The sequence below is a fragment of the Bombina bombina genome, chromosome 1 (assembly GCF_027579735.1).
Source record: "Bombina bombina isolate aBomBom1 chromosome 1, aBomBom1.pri, whole genome shotgun sequence".
In the NCBI taxonomy this organism is placed as follows: domain Eukaryota; kingdom Metazoa; phylum Chordata; class Amphibia; order Anura; family Bombinatoridae; genus Bombina; species Bombina bombina.
Window position 1 is genome coordinate 1,110,608,273 of NC_069499.1, and position 19,015 is coordinate 1,110,627,287.

A 19,015-nucleotide genomic window follows, 5' to 3' on the forward strand; every position below is an offset into this window, starting at 1 on the left:
GGTTTCCCCAGCTTGTCAAGGGTTAAACTTATTCCTACCTGCTTTCACTGACTGGCCATCACTCGTGCCATTCCAGCTAAACTGTTCTCACTCAGTTTCATTCCCTAGAGTCATTCTGACCAAGGGAGGAAGGGAAACTGAGGGTTTCCCCAAAAATATGGTTTCCCCTGAAATATGGTTTCACAAGGGTTAAACAGAATCAGATCCGCTTTCCCCGGGTGCCCTACACCCCTTCTATTCCTAATAGAGTATCCTAACTGTTTTTGCTATCCCTTGACTCTCTCTGTCCAGGGGAAAGAGGTATCTCACTGTAACACTGCTGCTGTCAGATTTGGTTTCCCCAGCTTGTCAAGGGTTAAACTGATTCCTACCTGCTTTCACTGACTGCCTATCACTCGTGCCATCCCAGATAAACTGTTCTCACTCAGAATCCATTCCCCGGACTCATTCTGGCTAAGGGAGAAACGGGAACTCACTAAAGCACTGCTGCTGTCATATTTGGTTTCCCCGCAAATATGGTTTTCCCTGAAGTATGGTTTCACAAGGGTTAAACAGACTCAGATCCACTTTCCCTGGGTGCCCTACACCCATGCCATTCCTAATATAGTATGCTCACTGTTTTTGCTATCCCTGGACTCTCTCTGTCCAGGGGAAACATGTATCTCACTGTAACACTGCTGCTGTCAGATTTGCTTTCCCCAACTTGTGAAGGGTGAAGTGGAAATTCACCTTAATACTGCTGTTGTCAATGACAGTACCATACCCGCTTTCACTAACTGGCCATCACTCGTGCCATCCCAGCTAAACTGTTCTCACTCAGCCCGGACTCATTCTGGCCAAATCTGGACAGCAGCAGTGTTACAGTGAGATACCTGTTTCCCCTGGACAGAGAGAGTCCAGGGGGAGTAGAAACAGTGAGGATAATCTATTAGGGATGGAAGGGGTGTAGGGCACCCGGGGAAAGCGGATCAGATTCTGTTTAACCCTTGTGAAACCATATTTCAGAGGAAACCATAATTGTGGGTAAACCAAATCTGACAGCAGCAGTATTTGGTGAATTTCCACTTCCTCCCTTAGCCAGAATGAGTCAGAGGAATGGAATCTGAGTAAGAACAGTTTAGCTGGGATGGCACGAGTGGTGGCCAGACAGTGAAAGCGGGTAGGTATCAGTTTAACCCTTGTCAAGCGGGGGAAACCAAATCTGACTGCAGCAGTGTTACAGTGAGATACCTGTTTCCCCTGAACAGAGAGAGTCAAGGGAAGCAGTTAGGATACTCTATTAGGAATGGCAGGGGTGTAGGGCACCCAGGGAAAGCAAATCTGAGTCTGTTTAACTCTTGTGATACCATATTTCAGGGGAAACCAGCCTGGGGAAACCAAATCTGACAGCAGCAGTGCTTTAGGGAGTTTACCCTTCCCCCCTTGGGCAGAATGAGTCTGGGGAATGGAATCTAAATGAGAACAGTTTAGCTGGGAAGGCACGGAGTGGTGGCCAGTCAGTGAAAGCGGGTATGGTACTGTCACTGACAACAGCAGTATTTCAGTGAATTTCCACTTCACCCTTCACAAACTGGGGAAACCAAATCTTACAGCAGCAGTGTTACAGTAAGATACCTGTTTCCCCTGGACAGAGATTGTCCAGGGAGAGCAAAAACAGTGAGGATAATCTATTAGGGATGGAAGGGGTGTAGGGTGCCCGGAGAAAGCAGATCTGATTTTGTTTAACCCTTGTGAAACTATATTTCAGGGGAAACCATATTTGTGGGGAAAACAAATCTGACAGCAGCAGTATTTTGGTGAATTTCCACTTCCTCCCTTAGCCAGAATGAGTCTGGGAAATGGAATCTGAGTGAGAACAGTTTAGCTGGCCATCAGCAGCAGTGTTATTGTGAGATACCTCTGTTTCCTTAGTGGGCTTAATGGGAAGATTTGCTTGTTTGCTGATGATACAAAAATTTGTAACAGGGTAGATGTTCCAGGATGGGTTGATCAAATGAACTGTGATATTAAAAAACTAGAGGACTGATCAAATAAATGGGATCTGAAATTTAATATTACCAAGAGCAAAATTATGCATATAGGATCCAAAAACCGAAAGGCCAATTATAGTATCAATGGTACGTTACTGACTGTAACTAAAGAAGAAAGGGACTTGGGATTTATTATTTCAGATGATTTAAAATTTGGTACACAATGCAGCAGTGCAGCCACTAAGGCCAGTCGAATACTTGGTTGCATTGGAAGAGGTATTAGTAGCAGAAATAGCAAAGGTTCTTATGCCACTTTACAGAACATTAGTTAGACCAAATCTGGAATACTGTGTACAGTTCTGGAGACCATATCTTCAGAAAAATATACATAAACTAGATGCTGTCCAAAGGAGGGCTACTAAAATGGTACATGGTCTAAAATATAAAACGTACAAAGAAAGACTCTATCATCTAAATATGTATAGTTTAGGATAGAAGGGAAAGAGGTGACATGATAGAAACCTTCAAATATATGAAGGGACTTAATAAAATAGAAACTGAAAGAATTTTTCACAAAAACATAAATGCTAAAACAAGGGGTCACAATCTAAAGTTAGAGGGTAGCAGATTCAGGAGAAATTTGAGGAAGCATTTTTTGCAGAAAGGGTGGTGGATTCATGGAATAAACTTCCATTTGAGGTGGTAAACACAAATACTGTAAAGGAATTCAAAAATGCCTGGGACATGCAAAAGGCTATCCTAAGGAAAAGTAACATGTAATATGGGTAGACTTGATGGGCCTTTTAGGTTCTTATCTACTGTCAAATCCTATGTTTCAATGTTTCCTCTGGCTGCAGAGAGTCCAGAGAGTCTGAAGAAAGTATTTATCACTTGGAGTGATGGGTGTTTCACTGTGGATTCTCTGCATGCCACAGTCCAAGCCCTTAACTTGCATACTTGTAAAATGTATGTGAGCCATTATAGCGTCACACATTCATGTATGTGTGATGCTAATAGCTAATTGGATGCCTTGGACTGATGGGATTTGCATTGTAGCTTCTCTGTATGCTACAGATGAATAAATGATTGTAAGTTAAGAAGGCATAAAAAGTAATGCTTAAAATAATTGCTATGATTTCAAATTATTTAAAATAAAGATTTTATTTTAACCATATCACTATATATATATATATATATATATATACACTTTCTGCCAGTACTCAAGATGGCCGGGACAATTGTGGGGTGGGGGAGGGAAGAGAGCTGTTTGAGAGGAATCAGAGGGTGGGATGTGTCAGGTGGGAAGTTGATCTCTACTCTAAAGCTAAAATTAACCCTACAAGCACTCTACAATCTACCTAATTAACCCCTTTACTGCTGGGCATAATACACGTGTGGTGTGCAGAAGCATTTAGTGGCCTTCTAATTACTCAAAAGCAATGCCAAAGCCATATATGTCTGCTATTTCTTAACAAAGGGGATCCCAGAGAAGAATTTACAACCATTTGTGCCATGATTGCACTAATTGTTAATTTCAGTGAGAAACCTAAAATTGTGAAAAATGTAACGATTTTTTTTATTTGATCGCATTTGGCGGTTAAATGGTGGCATGAAATATACCAAAATGAGCCTGGATCAATACTTTGGGTTGTCTACTACACTACAGCTAAAATTAACCCTACAAGCTCCCTAATTAACCCCTTCACTGCTGGGCATAATACACGTGTGGTGCGCAGCAGCATTTAGCAGCCTTTTAATTACCAAAAAACAACGCCAAAGCCATATATGTCTGCAATTTCTGAACAAAGGGGATCCCAGATAAGCATTTACAACCATTTGTGCCATAATTGCACAAGCTGTTTGTAAATAATTTCGGTGGAAACCTAAAGTTTGTGAAAAAGTGAACAAAAAATATATATACATGTCAAGTGGTATTCAGGGATTCCTGACAGATATCGGTGTTCTAATTTAAAGGGACATGAAACCCAATTTTTTTCTTTCATGATTTAGAAAGAGCATACAATTTTAAACAACTTTCTAATTTACTTCTATTATCTATTTTGCTTCATTCTCTTGATATTCTTTGCTGAAAAGCATATCTAGATATGCTTAGTAGCTGCTGATTGGTAGCTGCACATAGATGCCTCCTGTGATTGGTTCACTGTGTGCATTGCTATTTCTTCATTAAAGTATATCTAAAGAATAAAGCAAATTAGGTAATAGAAGTAAATTGGAATGTTGTTTAAAATTATATTCTCTACCTTAATCATGAAAGAAAATGTTTGGGTATAGTGTCCCTTTAACTAGCGCTAATTTTGAAAAAAAAAAAACGGTTTGGAAATAGCAAAGTGCTACTTGTACTTATTGCCCTATAACTTGCATAAAAGCAAAGAACATGTAAATATTGGGCATTATTAAACTCAGGACAAAATGTAGAAACTATTTAGCATAGGAGTTTTTTGGTGGTTGTAGATGTGACAGATTTTGGGGGTCAAAGTTAGAAAAAGTGTTTTTTTTTTTCATTTTTTCATCATATTTTATAAAAAAAATTATAGTAAATTATAAGATATGATAAAAATAATGGTATCTTTAGAAAGTCCATTTAATGGGGAGAAAACCGGTATATAATATGTGTGGGTACAGTAAATGAGTAAGAGGAAAATTACAGCTAAACACAAACACGGCAGAAATTTTAAAAATAGCCCTGGTTGAAAAATAGGCTTGCAAGCTCTAAACGAGCACTTTTTTTTTTTTTTTTTAAACTATAATGGGCCTTTAAATAGATTGCACAGTATGGCGAGGATCTGCAATTCCTCGTGACGTGAATAGGTTGTTCAATGAAAACTTCTAACAGTCGCTTATAATACAGTACACACTGAAAAGACACTAACAGAATAAACGCGGTATATTAATTACACACAGAACTGACAGCAGCAACACTACACGGACACTGTGAAGAAAACCGCCTTACAACGGACACACATAGCACAATACAACCTATCAAATAGTACGTATTACGTAACAAACTCGCTTCCATCACATCCCTGTATGACTGACAGTCTGACACAGCGGCTTCTAATCTCCGCCCTTTTTTCCACAAGCAGCGCATTAACCCTTCAGCCTATTGCAGATATTCTATCACATGACAATTTCCAAACGTCCCAACGTGCAATTCGTTTGCAAAATGGCCGCCTCCATAAGGGTGTCCAGGTTACTGGCTGATCAGGTGAGATACTGTGGCTGAATGTAAAAAAACAGTGAGAAAATGATCTTTCTGTACAACAAATCAATTTGGTAAGGCTGTTGTTCCAAGGCAGTATAGGGTGTTGTGGGTGAGTTACTTCTGGAATAAAGCACGGTAGTGATAAAAGCTGTGGAGAGGACAGTTGTGGAGAGGACATATTAGAATAGTAAGAAGCACGGCACATTGAGATTACAGAATATTTATGACGATGTAAAGTTAAAAGACATTATTTTTTGGTGAATGGCAGGGAGGCGTCATTTTTACAGCATTACAACACAGCTGTAAAGTTACAGTGTGAGGTTGCCCACAACTTGAAAATGTATTTAAAATAGTTAACAAAAATCATAGATTATGTTTATAGAATGAGCAAGAAATCAACCTTATCTTTTAATATCTATTGGCACCTTAAACATTATACATTGTTCTCCCCAGGACCTGTTTATTGGCTTTATCACCTAGCTGATTTTACTGATCATCCAGCTAAAAATGAAGCCATTTATTATGCTAAAATTGTGCAATTAGAAATAACAGAACATGTATATTGCAAAGTATTACACTGCTCCCACCCAGCTACTTTATAATGCCTCCCTGCTGGTAAAATATTCTGTGGAGAAGAACAATGTTATACTTAGACAAGATTTACAAATGTAATATTTTCTGCAGGCACGTGGCATGATTTTGTGAAAGAGTGAATGTGACAGTTGGATAAAGTGTAGGATCAAGTATCTATGGCAGATGATTTCTTAGCAAATTGTGGGAGCTGGGGAGTCATGGTTCATAGAAATTAAAGGGACACTGAACCCAAATTTTTTTCTTTTGGGATTCAGATCGAGCATGCAATTTTAAGCAACTTTCTAATGTACTCCTATTATCAAATTGTCTTCATTCTCTTGGTATCTTTATTTGGAATGTAAGTTTAGATGCCGGCCCATTTTTTGGTGAACAACCTGGGTTGTTCTTGCCAATAAACTAGTGCTTTCCATGGTCCTGAACCAAAAAAATAGTTTAGATGCCTTCTTTTTCAAATAAAAAAAAAAGCAAGAGAACGAAGAAAAATGTATAATTGGAGTAAATTAGAAAGTTGCTTAAAATTGCATGCTCTATCTGAATCACGAAAGAAAAAATTTGGCTTCAGTGTCCCTTTAAAGGGACATGAAACTCATTTTTTTTTTCTTTCATGATTCAGATAGAGAATACAACTTTCTAATTTACTTCTATTATCTAATCTGTATCATTTTTTGAAGGAGCAGCAATGCACTAATGGTTTCTTACTGAACACATAGGTGAGCCAATCACAATAGGTATATATATGCAGCCACCAATCAACAGCTAGAACCTAGATTCTCTGCTGCTCTTGAGCTTACTTATATAAACCTTTAAGCAAAGAATAAAAAGGAAGCAAATTAAATAGTATTAAATTGTTAAGTTGTTTAAAATTGTTTTCTCTATCTGAATCATGAAAGAAAAAAATTGGGTTTCATGTCCCTTTAATTTTAGAAATGGCTCCTTAGTTTTCTGGCTGACTGCTTAAAAGAAAACCAGAAAGGACTATCCTGTAGTTTGTGTAGTGAATAGGTTGTTTCTTAGTGAATGCTAATTTAGTTGTTTGTTTGTTTTTTGTGGTAAAATGATTTTAAAAGGTAACAAAATGGAAATTATTGTTCTATTTTTAGTATACAGCTTTTTACAGCGTGTAAAGTAACAATGCCACAATAAAGGAACACTAAAGTCAAAATCAAAACTTTATGATTCAGATAGAGCACACAAATTTAAACAAGTTTCCAATTCACTTCCATTATTAAAATGTACACAAATCTTTTTATATGCTCACTTTCTGATGTACCAGCTTCTAATCATGTGCAAGACTTTCTAGCATATACATTTTGTGATTTGCTAATGGCTGTCGCATGATGCAGGGGAAAGGAAAATAGAAACTTTTAAATTTGTCAGAAACAAAATCTACTAATTTTGAAATTTAGACTAAGGGCCAAATGCTCTAAAGGTCTCTGGGCTGGCGAGATTATTAAAGAATGCTCGCCAGTACTTCTATTTCCCTGGTGGAATGATCTAAAGCCACTTTTTACCCTGAAAACAACTTGTCTCGCTAAGGGGCATATACTGCATTTTCGTATGGGGAGGAGATGCATACATTACAAAAGTGCAGAATAAAATTTGTATTTTAAAAAATTTCACAAAATGAATAATCCATTCACACACAAAATACGCATTAAAAATTGTATTGTCAAGGTGCATCAAAAATTATAAAATTCTTCACCAAAAATTGTATTTTAGCAAAAATGTAAAATTTGTATGTAAATTACACAGTAATAAATCATATTAAATTTGCATATGTACTTACATCTTAATATAAGTACACTGAATGTGCAAACATAACTTGGAAATGTGTACTTATAAGTACAAAATACGAAGCTTAATTGTTGTTTTTTGTAAAATAAGTTGAACATGGGCGTTCCATGGGTGTATATGAAATTGACTCTCTAATCCCAGCGTAATTGTGTAAAGATTTTTGTACTACAGAGCTCACTGTTTTTACTCACAAACTAAAAGGTGCAAAGCTTTTCTCCAAACACTCAAAATACTTATAACCCTAATAGAAAACACATGCAAACGGAAATATAGGTGGTTGCAAGATGCTATATGCAGAAAGCAGCATTAATGTGATTTATATTGGATGCAGGATTAATTTTTTAAAGTGCGCTCACTGCTAACTTCGCTCTACTGAATGAAGTGTCCCTTTCCAACAAGCTCTATTACGTTTAATAGGAGACAATTCGCCACTTGCAGGGACCGGCCCTTTTTACAATAATTCCACCACTGCCAGGGTTGGCGAGAAAAATCACGCCTGATCTGGCGAAGTTTAGATAATCGTGCCCTTAGTGCTTTTGCAATGTCTTTGTGTTATGCATTTGTTGTTTATGTAGTCTGTATTTACTGGTCCTTTCAAGTGTCATAAAGTCAATATTAAAGGGACAGTATACACTCATTTTCATATAACTGCATGTATTAGACACTACTATAAAGAATAAGATGCACAGATACTGATATAAAAACCCAGTATAAAACTGTTTAAAAACTTACTTAGAAGCTGTCAGTTTGGCTCTGTTGAAAAGGCAGCTGGAAAACCCACTACAAGTAGGAAATAAAACCCTCTCCCCCTTCTTTTGCATATGAAAAGACCCTTTACACAAACAGGAGCAAGCTGGAGTAGGTAGTCGAGCGTATTCACATAAAACTTTGGGGCTTGGTTAGGAGTCTGAAAATCAGAGCAATGTTATTTAAAAATAAGCAAAACTATACATTTATTTAAAAAAAAAAAACTTTATGGGCTATATAAATAGATCATCTACAAAACATTTATGCAAAGAAAAAATGAGTGTATAATGTCCCTTTAATGAAAATGCTATTTTAAAGTTGACTTTGTAAATGTAAACACAGTACTTTTTTGGCAGGATACTTTGGTACACAGGACATGTTTTGACAGAATCATAGTATGAGTTTAACTATTGAAAAACAAGTTGTTAGATTGTTTAAAAAAATATGTTTAGACTTGGCTGTTATGTTATTCTATAGCAAAACAACAGATGTCAAATGTCATGAATTACAAAGTGTTTACTGTCCCATTTATTTATTTTGTATTAATGATAATGCATTGGGGATAGGACAGCAGTAGTTGTAGAAACATGTTTGAATGAGTAACAATATTATCTTCGTTCTCTCCTTAAAGGGACTTCTGGCCCTCCTCAACCCAGCACGGCTAGCATCACCTGGTCTGGTGCTTCCTGTAAGGACGAAGAAAAGATACTTCATTCCACCAGCTGTAGGTGTAAAACACAAAACTATGAACGAGATGATGAACAAAGCTCGGGCAGCCGGGATTGTTGCACCCCATGAAATTCCAGAACGGCCTATAACTGTTTCATGCACAGGTGCAGATTGCCTTGCTTTACCTATACAAAGAGGCGCTAAGTGAGATGCATGTTGGTTCTGTAGAAAAAGCCAGACCTTTTTGTCCCCTTTATCAATCACAATACTGCCTTTTGCATAATTTTTAAAGGCAATTGTATCACAAAATGAACTGCTAGTGAAATGATGGGAATTGTATAATTATGTGATGCAGGTGGGCAAAGGCCACACATGAACCCTTTCAAGGGACATTGTAGTTCAAAAATTGCATGCTAATTAGTTAGGTCATTCAATATTTGTACTTATCATGTTTCAACTTTGTGTTTAACCACACAAAGTCCCACTTGCAAGCTGCAGAGAACTGCTGGCCCTGAGCAAGAAACAGTTGGTGAACCAATCGGCAGTGGAGTTACACAACCCTGCCATTTGCATACTGCCTTCATCTCCGCAGCAGCACTTTAACAATATGTTTGTGAGGTTTAAACTTAAAATTGCATGCTCTAAATTGGCAAAGGGAGGTTGGCACCATGGGCAAAGCATCTGTTAAAAAATATTTACACCAGGGTCAATTTTTGAAGATGCATGGATTTGCGCATACATGATCTAAGCTTCACTACTGCAGTCACAGATGAAAGTGTCATCATTTTACATTATACCTTATGGCGTAGACCAGTGATTTTCAACCTTTTTTTTTGCCGTGGCACACTTTTTTACATTAAAAAAAATCCTGCGGCACACCATTATCCCAAAATTTTACAAAATCACACATTGTAGCCTAATACAGCGCGTATATATATATATATATATATATATATATATATATATATATATATATATATATATATATACACATACTGTACTGTGCTGTCATGCCATGCCTCCTACAAACTATATGTGACATATTGACATTCATTCACAAAGAATCATAATGATTGTCTGTGAATGAATGTCAATATGTCATGGCTGTAAATGATGCCTGCATGTCTGCCTGAAGAGCCTGTCACATAAAAACAAGTAAAATTTAAAAAATATGTCACACTGTTGTCAGTCTGCTGTGGCACACCTGAGGATCTCTCACGGCACACCAGTGTGCCGAGGGACACTGGTTGAAAAACACTGGCGTAGACTATATTCCAATTAGCTTATTTAGAAAACTCATTATTAAAATATATAGGGCTTAAAGGAAAAGGCATATTTTTACATTAGTAACTACTGTTAGATGTTCGTGTCTTATTTTTTTTTTTTAGGAACTGCTAATGGCTCCTTTAGTTGCTCTACATATGTAAAATCTATCTTTGGGCCCTAAACAACGGCTGTCTGGCTGCATATTATTCTATAAATGTATCAAGCTTATGTATTGACCATGGAAGTTGTTGTCTTAAGAATTTTGTGATAAGGCTATATTTGCTTAACTAGATACAGTTTTGTCTCACTACATAACAATTCATAATTCCTGCAAGGTATTTCATTTCTGTCTCCTTGGAAAAGGTAGAAATTATACAAAGTACACATGGTCTAACTTACCTTCCACATTTTACTCCCTTCATACTTGAATCCAAATTTTCTTTTTGCAGAAATATGGTATGATAGGAGTATGGGTCTCTTTATTTTATGTCATTTCTTCCCTTCATTTAGCTCATTGGCTGATAGACACTTACCATAGCTCTCTTAGATGAAAAATAAATATTTTCATCAGCATAGGGCGTTGCTTTAGCTGCTGCACTTTTAATGTAGGTTCTATATGAAGATGCTAGTCACCACTCCTATAGAGGTTTCTAATTCTTCTTAACACACCAAGAAAGCTGGTTTTTAGTTTTGAGGCAAATGCTTTTTTGAGTATTTCTAGTTACTTGATTTTTAAGCCCTCTTCGAAGTCCAGTAACTGATTCTGAGCCACTTCTAGCTCCTAAATATAATTTCTTCTAGAAGGTGCAACTGCGTAATATTTGGGAGGCGTGTGACCTTAGTCTTCCAAGCACCCACCAAACCATTTCCTCCATATTAGTTTCAGTATGTGGCCGGGTTATAATACAATATATTTAATAATTATTCTTTAAACAAACCCCGAATAAAATGCATATACAAAACAATTAAAATTTATGTAAATTCCTAAATTCTTTATATTAGTTAAAATTTATAGACACATTGAATTCTATTTATAGGAACCAGGTTATGAATCAAACTATGCAAGCGTAAACTTTACAAAGCAAACCAAATATCTTTAGAATTAAAGGGACAGTCAACACCAGAATTTTTGTTGTTTTAAAAGATAGATAATCCCTTTATTACCCACTCCCCAGTTTTGCATAACCAACACAGTCATAATAATATACTTTTTACCTCTGTGATTACCTTGTATCTAAGCATCTTCTGACAGCCCCCTGATCACATGACATTTTATTTATTATCTATTGACTTTCATTTTAACCAATTGGTGCAGTGTCTGCCACAATCCACGGGCATGCTCACAATGTTATCTATAGGGTTTACCTGAACTAGCTCTGCTGTGAAAAGCAAATAGAAAGCATGTGATTAGAGGCGGCCTTCAAGGGCTTAGAAATTATCATATGAGCCTTCCTAGGTCTAGCTTTCAACTAAGAATACCAAAAGAACAAAGCAAAATTGGTGATAAAAGTAAATTGGAAAGTTGTTTAAAATTACATGCCCTATTTGAAACATGAAAGTTTTTTTTGGACTTGACTGTCCCTTTAACCTTATTCACAATTGAATTGCATTGCATCACCACTATGAAATACCACAATATGGGTCAGCAACTTAAGAGTGCCTAGTTAAACGATATAACAAGATGCTTTAGCAGCCAATTTCTCTGAGCTGAAATAAACTCTTTTTAGCTACAATTAAGGCAAGTTCTAAAATATAATATAGTTACCAATAACACAAAGGATATTTATCTAGCAAATAAATTACTTAGCATACAAGAGTGACTAGTTAAGACTACACAGGACTATGAATGCAAGCTAAAATACAAAGTGCCCTTTTAAAATTTCTAACTGCAATTTAGTTATAGTTACCAAATACCTTTTGATTTAAATATTAAAATATAGATTTATCAATCGCGTATACTTCACCAAAATAACCAAATCGATAATTCAGCTTCCAGAACTTCTCGTTTCACCTCATATGAAATATGGGTATTGCAATATGGATAATAAAAAGGTAGCCCAATTTTGCTTCGAAGTGACTGTGTTCCAACGCAGCAAGTTATCAGTCCAAAGTTCAGCAAATAGTCAGCCAGCCAGTTTCTATCCTTTTGCATTCCATCTTCTTTTAATCCTCAGTGAAACGATATGATAGTCCCTTGGAAGCTTGTCTGTGATTCGCCCTTGGATCTGAACATCTCATAGGTTATTTTGGGAAACTCCTTCCTGAGCAGCCAAATGCCTTTTTACTGTAATACCGTTTCTGATCTATAGGTGGCAGCAGACACCCAGGAATGCAGCCCCACCATCAAATATTTCTAACAGTCTAATTATTTAACCTTAAAATGTTTATCCAACATATTATAATCTCTTGTATTAATAAATTATATGTTTCATATATGGTCCGCACAGTGTCATCTTCTCTGATCATTTTAAGACCAAACTTGAAGTAATTCCACTTATAATATATTAAAATGCGTTTAAAAATCATATTTTCTATGAAACGATTTAAAAGGATTATAATACCTTCATCATGGATTCAATTTCTATCTCAGCCATCTTCTTAATATCATATACATACCTTGAGATCAGCAAATATGTGGTTTCATATTTGCATATTTCTTGTTGAGTGTGTAAAATATGATATTATTTAAAGCACCAATTATCTATGTACTTATTAGATGCCTCAAAAAAATATAAAGAAATAGGTTATTAAAATTGGGCATGGACCAGATGCAGGTCTGAAATGAAAGAAATAATGTTATTAATTTTGAGACATTTTAAAATACATAGGTTAAGACATGCTGAAATCGGGATTGTTAGGTTTTCAGCTTCCAATATTACCCTTCTTAGGCATAGACAATCTCCCAGGTTTATGTGTTCATATTTAATATGTTGTCTGAATGGAAATATATATATATATATATATATATATATATATATATATATATATATATACATACATACATACATACATACATACATACATACATACATACATACATTCATTTGAGTATCTTAAACTACATGAAGATTAGGCATCATTTCAATATCTGAGATCTAATTTTCCATGTCTGTAGGTAACTTGAGTTCAGATGTCCTATGTGTATTTAGTTGGTTCAGGGGCAATTAACAAGTCTATGCTAATTACAATATTCCTGGCTTTAGTGAGTTTCAAAGGGATTTCCATAGACATCATGTCTGTTGACATATGCTTCTTGTATCTGATTTAAGATTTGCAATACACAACCATATAGATGACCATCTTTTTGAAGTAATTTGCCTTTCTTTGAAATGACTGCCTGAACCAACTAGACCAAATGTCTTCCCTTTGTTCTCACCTGGATGCATTGCAATTTTGCATATTGAGTGGGGGAGGATTGAATTGTGGTCGACCAGGCATCTAATGTCGTACAAATAAATTAATCATTTGGTGTAGATATATATAACATTCACAGATACCCTGACATTAGGAAGGTGTTTTATGTATTGGCTTAAGGTAAAACCCCACAAAATGACCGATGGTGTGGCTGTAAAAATTCTAATTTTTACTAGACAGTAGTTTCTCTGAAGAAATAATAGATTTCCACACTGTTGCAGACATGAAACTTCTTTGCTGTCCAAATATACCATAAGATTTGGAAGATGTTCTTGGTAATGGGTTTATGAGAGCTCTTTGCTGGGTTGTGCTGCTGCTGATTGGTTTACCTGCTGAGTTGCTTTGGATCAGCAGTTGTCTATGGCTGCTGCACAGTATTTTAAGTGTGTTTAACTTCATTGCTGTGGTTGAACACAAACTTTGAACGGTTGGTAGGGCTAAGATTACTTGCTCTAACAAATTAGAGCATGTATCTTTTGCACTATATTGGCCCTTTTTATAGCAGGGCTTGACAAACCCAGAAAGAGCATGTGATCTCTTTCGTAAAATAATGATGGTTCATAGTCCTCAATAACACACAGGATATATTTCCCGCCACTAGGAAGGGGTCAAGAACCCATACAAGAGCTTAAAATCCCTCCCATCTCTATTCAGTTCTGTTCTTGGCCTCTCAGGAGTTGGTTGAGAATAGAGGTGTTTCCTGCTACTTGTTTATGAATTTAAATTTGAGAGCTCAGACCAATGTGAGACCCATAATCCATGGGAATTGTCATTTACAAAGAAGACAGTAGAGAGACTTCACAGCATCTGAATTATATAGGGACATAGGAATACCCTGTTATGTGCACAGTATTTCCCTTTGGGACTTCAGCCATAACTACCCTCAGGCGTTGCTGGGACTTGTCCTTAGCCTCCCTCTGTGGGATACAGGTATTTCCTCTGCAGTACCCATACATGCACTGGATGGTCTCTCTACTGGATACTGTGGCAGCTACATGCCTGGTAAGCTTGTGGAGGGGTGCTACTTCAGATAAGTGACCACAGCATGCGCACACACACACACACAGCCCAGAGGCTATTTGTTGGTACCCTGTCACAGGTACAGCATAGCTAGGGGACTTATTGCTCAAAAGAAACCAATGGCACTACTCTTATTATGATTGATGGAATAATTATAGTAATGATTGTGTGAAAAAGCGAACTTATACACGCTTATAACTAATGTGTTAGAGGTGCTGTGTATCAAAAGGTAAACATTGTAAGGACAAATTCCAGCATACGAACTGGACAGGATACCATGAAAAGCACTCTTCCCTCTTATGTGGAGGTTTAGTACATGTAGGGTTAAAATTCAAACTTAATTGGTTTAAATATTAAAATTGGTAATACATATTAAAAACAATTGCGGCAAGTATGCTTATGTATCATTTCTTCCCTCTGATAATATTTTGTATAGCAAGATTGTCCTGGGTTAATATTACAGGCCCAAGGACAAATATTGAGTTATTATAGGGAATATGAAAGACCTATATTGGAGTATAAATATCAATTTCAAAAAGTATGATGGTACCCCTTATATATTAATATACTTTATCTAAATAAAGTGACACATGCTCTAAATAGCCAACAGATCTCAGAAAGTGACGGCTGAGTATATCTAAACTATGTAGTAAAGCAATAATGATAGCACTGTATCTTGAAATAATTTGGAAGTGCTAGCTTTCAGATGTTTGTGCACATCTAGGAAATAAACCACAGTGTTTAGATACAATTATGTTCCTAGATTGTTGCAATGATTGGATAGTATCGATGAGTGTACTGTTTGTGCACAAGAGCAGTTACAGAAATAACAGCAGCAAGACAGTGTCTTGCTAATATGGCTATGTCGTTAGATCATTATATAAGTATCAACCTTTATACCAATATTTTGCTTGCTCCACTTATATATATTTTTATTAGCCGGATTTATATATAGTTCCCCAATGCTGGGTATGTAAGTATTATCTGGTAAGTGTAGCAAAAGTCAGGGGTTTAAATATTCACCCTTTCTTTTATGCTCTGTCAACTATGGCTGCTGGTGGTAGTAACTTTACACTTATCCATTGCAGTTAAATAAAGTATCGCCGTACTGAGTGATCTTATCAAATGATATGATCTACAGTACCGCTATTACACCTGTATATTATGACTCCATAAACAGTGTGTATAGCGTAAGTAACATGAGTTATTCGTGCAATCACTGCTGCAAACGGACACTATCTTATAAACACGCCTGAATTGATTATAACAAGGTCACTAATTCCCTTCTCACAAGGGTAAGTAATTATTGATAAATATCCAAACTATGTGCAACAAAAAAAAGCAGGACACCCAACAACCCTGCTGATTTCCCCCCCACCCTTAACATGTTTCGCCTTGCGGCTTTTTTCAAAAGTGGAGGCGCCACCCCTTTTGCGGCTTTTTATTTTCTTCCTACGTTACGTATCGCCTCCTATTTTAACGTCATTCCGGCTAATCCAATCAGAATCTTTGCCATCCTGCGTTCCCAGTGGATGGGTAGGTTGGTTTAGTGTATTTATAGAGAAATGCAGATTTTTTGCCCTATCTATTTTAGTAATGTCTTAATAAGAAATGTGTAAATTGTTGTTCTCCAAATCTTCAAAGAGCCGTCCTATCATCTTAGTATAAACTATATACAACTGAGTTCATCCTGTTTTATTCCACATTGATCATTCTACTATTAACAATATTGGTCAATGATCCATTCTGCTCAGTGTGATTGTGTTTTGCTGTATAGGTGACAAAGTGTATATTTTGTGTGTGTGAACAATGTGAAAATCGGTATGTAAGATACTGAAATAAACTAAAATGAATTATTTATTGACTATATAATTAGTCTGCATAAAGGTGAAATTGTTTTTAATCCTGAGATTAAAAATGTTGTACACTCTTATAGCACTCTAGCCTAAGGCATAGTGGCTTAGGTGTTAAAACAATTAGTTCCAGGGAGGGATGGCGGTATTTACCGTAACAAATTAAAATATAACCTTTATTAGGAATAAGATTAAAAACTGTAATATCCACACACAAACATATATTATTAAATTAAAACCACAAGATGTTCTTGAGAATGGAGTAATCGGTATATATAATTAGGTACAGAAAATTGCCAATAGGGTTTATTCTCACCCTAGGGTGTAATAAGCCATAGCTAAGAGTAAAACCCTTTAAAAGATTATACAGTACTGAGTGTTAATAGATATCGTCAAAAGTGCTTAATGCAACCAACCATAAATATTCACTTTGCACCGGTTACCAGTGCACTCAAAATACACTATTTGCCATTCATGTGGGTACTTATTGAAATTGTTCTTGTGTGCACACAAGAACAATTTCAATAAGTACCCACATGAATGGCAAATAGTGTATTTTGATTTGACGATATCTATTAACACTCAGTACTGTATAATCTTTTAAAGGGTTTTACTCTTAGCTATGGCTTGAGTGTTAATAGATATCGTCAAATCAAAATACACTATTTGCCATTCATGTGGGTACTTATTGAAATTGTTCTTGTGTGCACACAAGAACAATTTCAATAAGTACCCACATGAATGGCAAATAGTGTATTTTGAGTGCACTGGTAACCGGTGCAAAGTGAATATTTATGGTTGGTTGCATTAAGCACTTTTGACGATATCTATTAACACTCAGTACTGTATAATCTTTTAAAGGGTTTTACTCTTAGCTATGGATTATTACACCCTAGGGTGAGAATAAACCCTATTGGCAATTTTCTGTACCTAATTATATATACCGATTACTCCATTCTCGGGAACATCTTGTGGTTTTAATTTAATAATATATGTTTGTGTGTGGATATAACAGTTTTTAATCTTATTCCTAATAAAGGTTATATTTTAATTTGTTACAGTAAATACTGCCATACCTCCCTGGAACTAATTGTTCTAACACCTAAACCACTATCCCTTAGGCTAGAGTGCTATAAGAGTGTACAACATTTTTAATCTCAGGATTAAAAACTACTTCCTTTCTTCTTAGAAAAACTGTACACAGCACCTGACTGTGAATTATTTGCAAGTGGAATTTTCCACAAAGATTTAAAACAGGGAGCCCTAAGTTTATATTATAGTAGTGCCATTAGTCTAGTTCTTTATAAAGGTGAAATTGGTTGAAATTTAATGATTCTGTTTTTGACAATGTTGTCCTGCAATATTTTTAAAATGATACGAGTGCGATTATAATGGTTCTATTACCATTGGAAAATTGGTTATTATTGCTCCCTGAAGAATCCTACCATGATTCATTTAATTTCCTGAGATCTGTTGGCTATTTAGAGCATGTGTCACTTTATTTAGATAGCCTATATTAATATATAAGGAGTACAATCATACTTTTTGCAATTGATATTTATACTCCAATATAGGTCATTAATATTCCCTGTGACTCAATATTTGTCTTTGGGCCTGTAATATTAACCCAAGACAACCTTGCTATACAAGATATTATCAAAGGGAAGAAATGATACATACGCATACTTTCTGCAATTGTTTTAATATGTGTTACCCATTTTAATATTTAAATCAATAAAGTTTGAATTTTAACCCTACATGTACTAAACCTCCACATAAGAGGGAAGAGTGCTTTTCATTGTATCCTGTCCATGTCTTATGCTGGAATTTGTCCTTACAATGTTAGGGGACTTAGCCTGCTCTCATCATGACACACTTTTTTCTTCTTTTTTTTTTTTTTTTTTTTTTTTTTCAGGTCCCTTCATACCCAATTATTATCAGGGGCACAGCCAGGTAAAACTGATGCCCTTCACAGCCTTCTGACAGCTCTGGGGAACCATTTTAAGTACTTTGTAGAAAATAGGTGCCTGGCCCTTTAAGAAAACTGCAATCTGCTATGGCAGGGTTTTTTTTAATTTAAGGTTTTAATATTATATTTAGTGCGTGGTGCATACTTTGTTTTTATTTCTCTGTAAGCCTCTCTGAGACCCTGACGTTACACCGGGTGGTAGCCCAACCCCTCAGCTTCCCCTGCTTTCCTCTTCACTCTGGAACTGCTACAGAGTAGAAAAGCAGCTCAGGAGCCTTTGGCTTGTAATGTGTTCAGCCATTACTAGCTTATCCTTGGTCCTGTTACAGAAGGGGGTGAGGTTAGGCCAGGTGGTCAGTTAGGTATTCAGTCTGCAGCTTGGGGCTTTAGTATAAAAACACTAAGTTAAAATAAAGGTGTTAAAGGGGTTATTTGGTTTAGTGTAGAGGGCTCTCTACCTGTTTTCTTTTTGTGTATATGTGGTGTCACTGTATAC

At 36.2% G+C, this 19,015-nt stretch overlaps 1 protein-coding gene across 1 annotated transcript in view; it reads left to right on the forward strand.

The window, feature by feature from the left end:
• Positions 1-5,090: 5,090 nt before the first annotated feature.
• Positions 5,091-19,015, forward strand: part of MRPL45 (mitochondrial ribosomal protein L45) — a 50,280-nt gene continuing 36,355 nt past the window's right edge. Inside the window, exons 1-2 of the mRNA XM_053697691.1 lie at positions 5,091-5,196; positions 8,960-9,161. Of these exons, the coding sequence (XP_053553666.1) occupies positions 5,113-5,196; positions 8,960-9,161 (286 nt within the window). The 5' untranslated portion in view covers positions 5,091-5,112. The remainder of the gene's footprint in view (positions 5,197-8,959; positions 9,162-19,015) is intronic.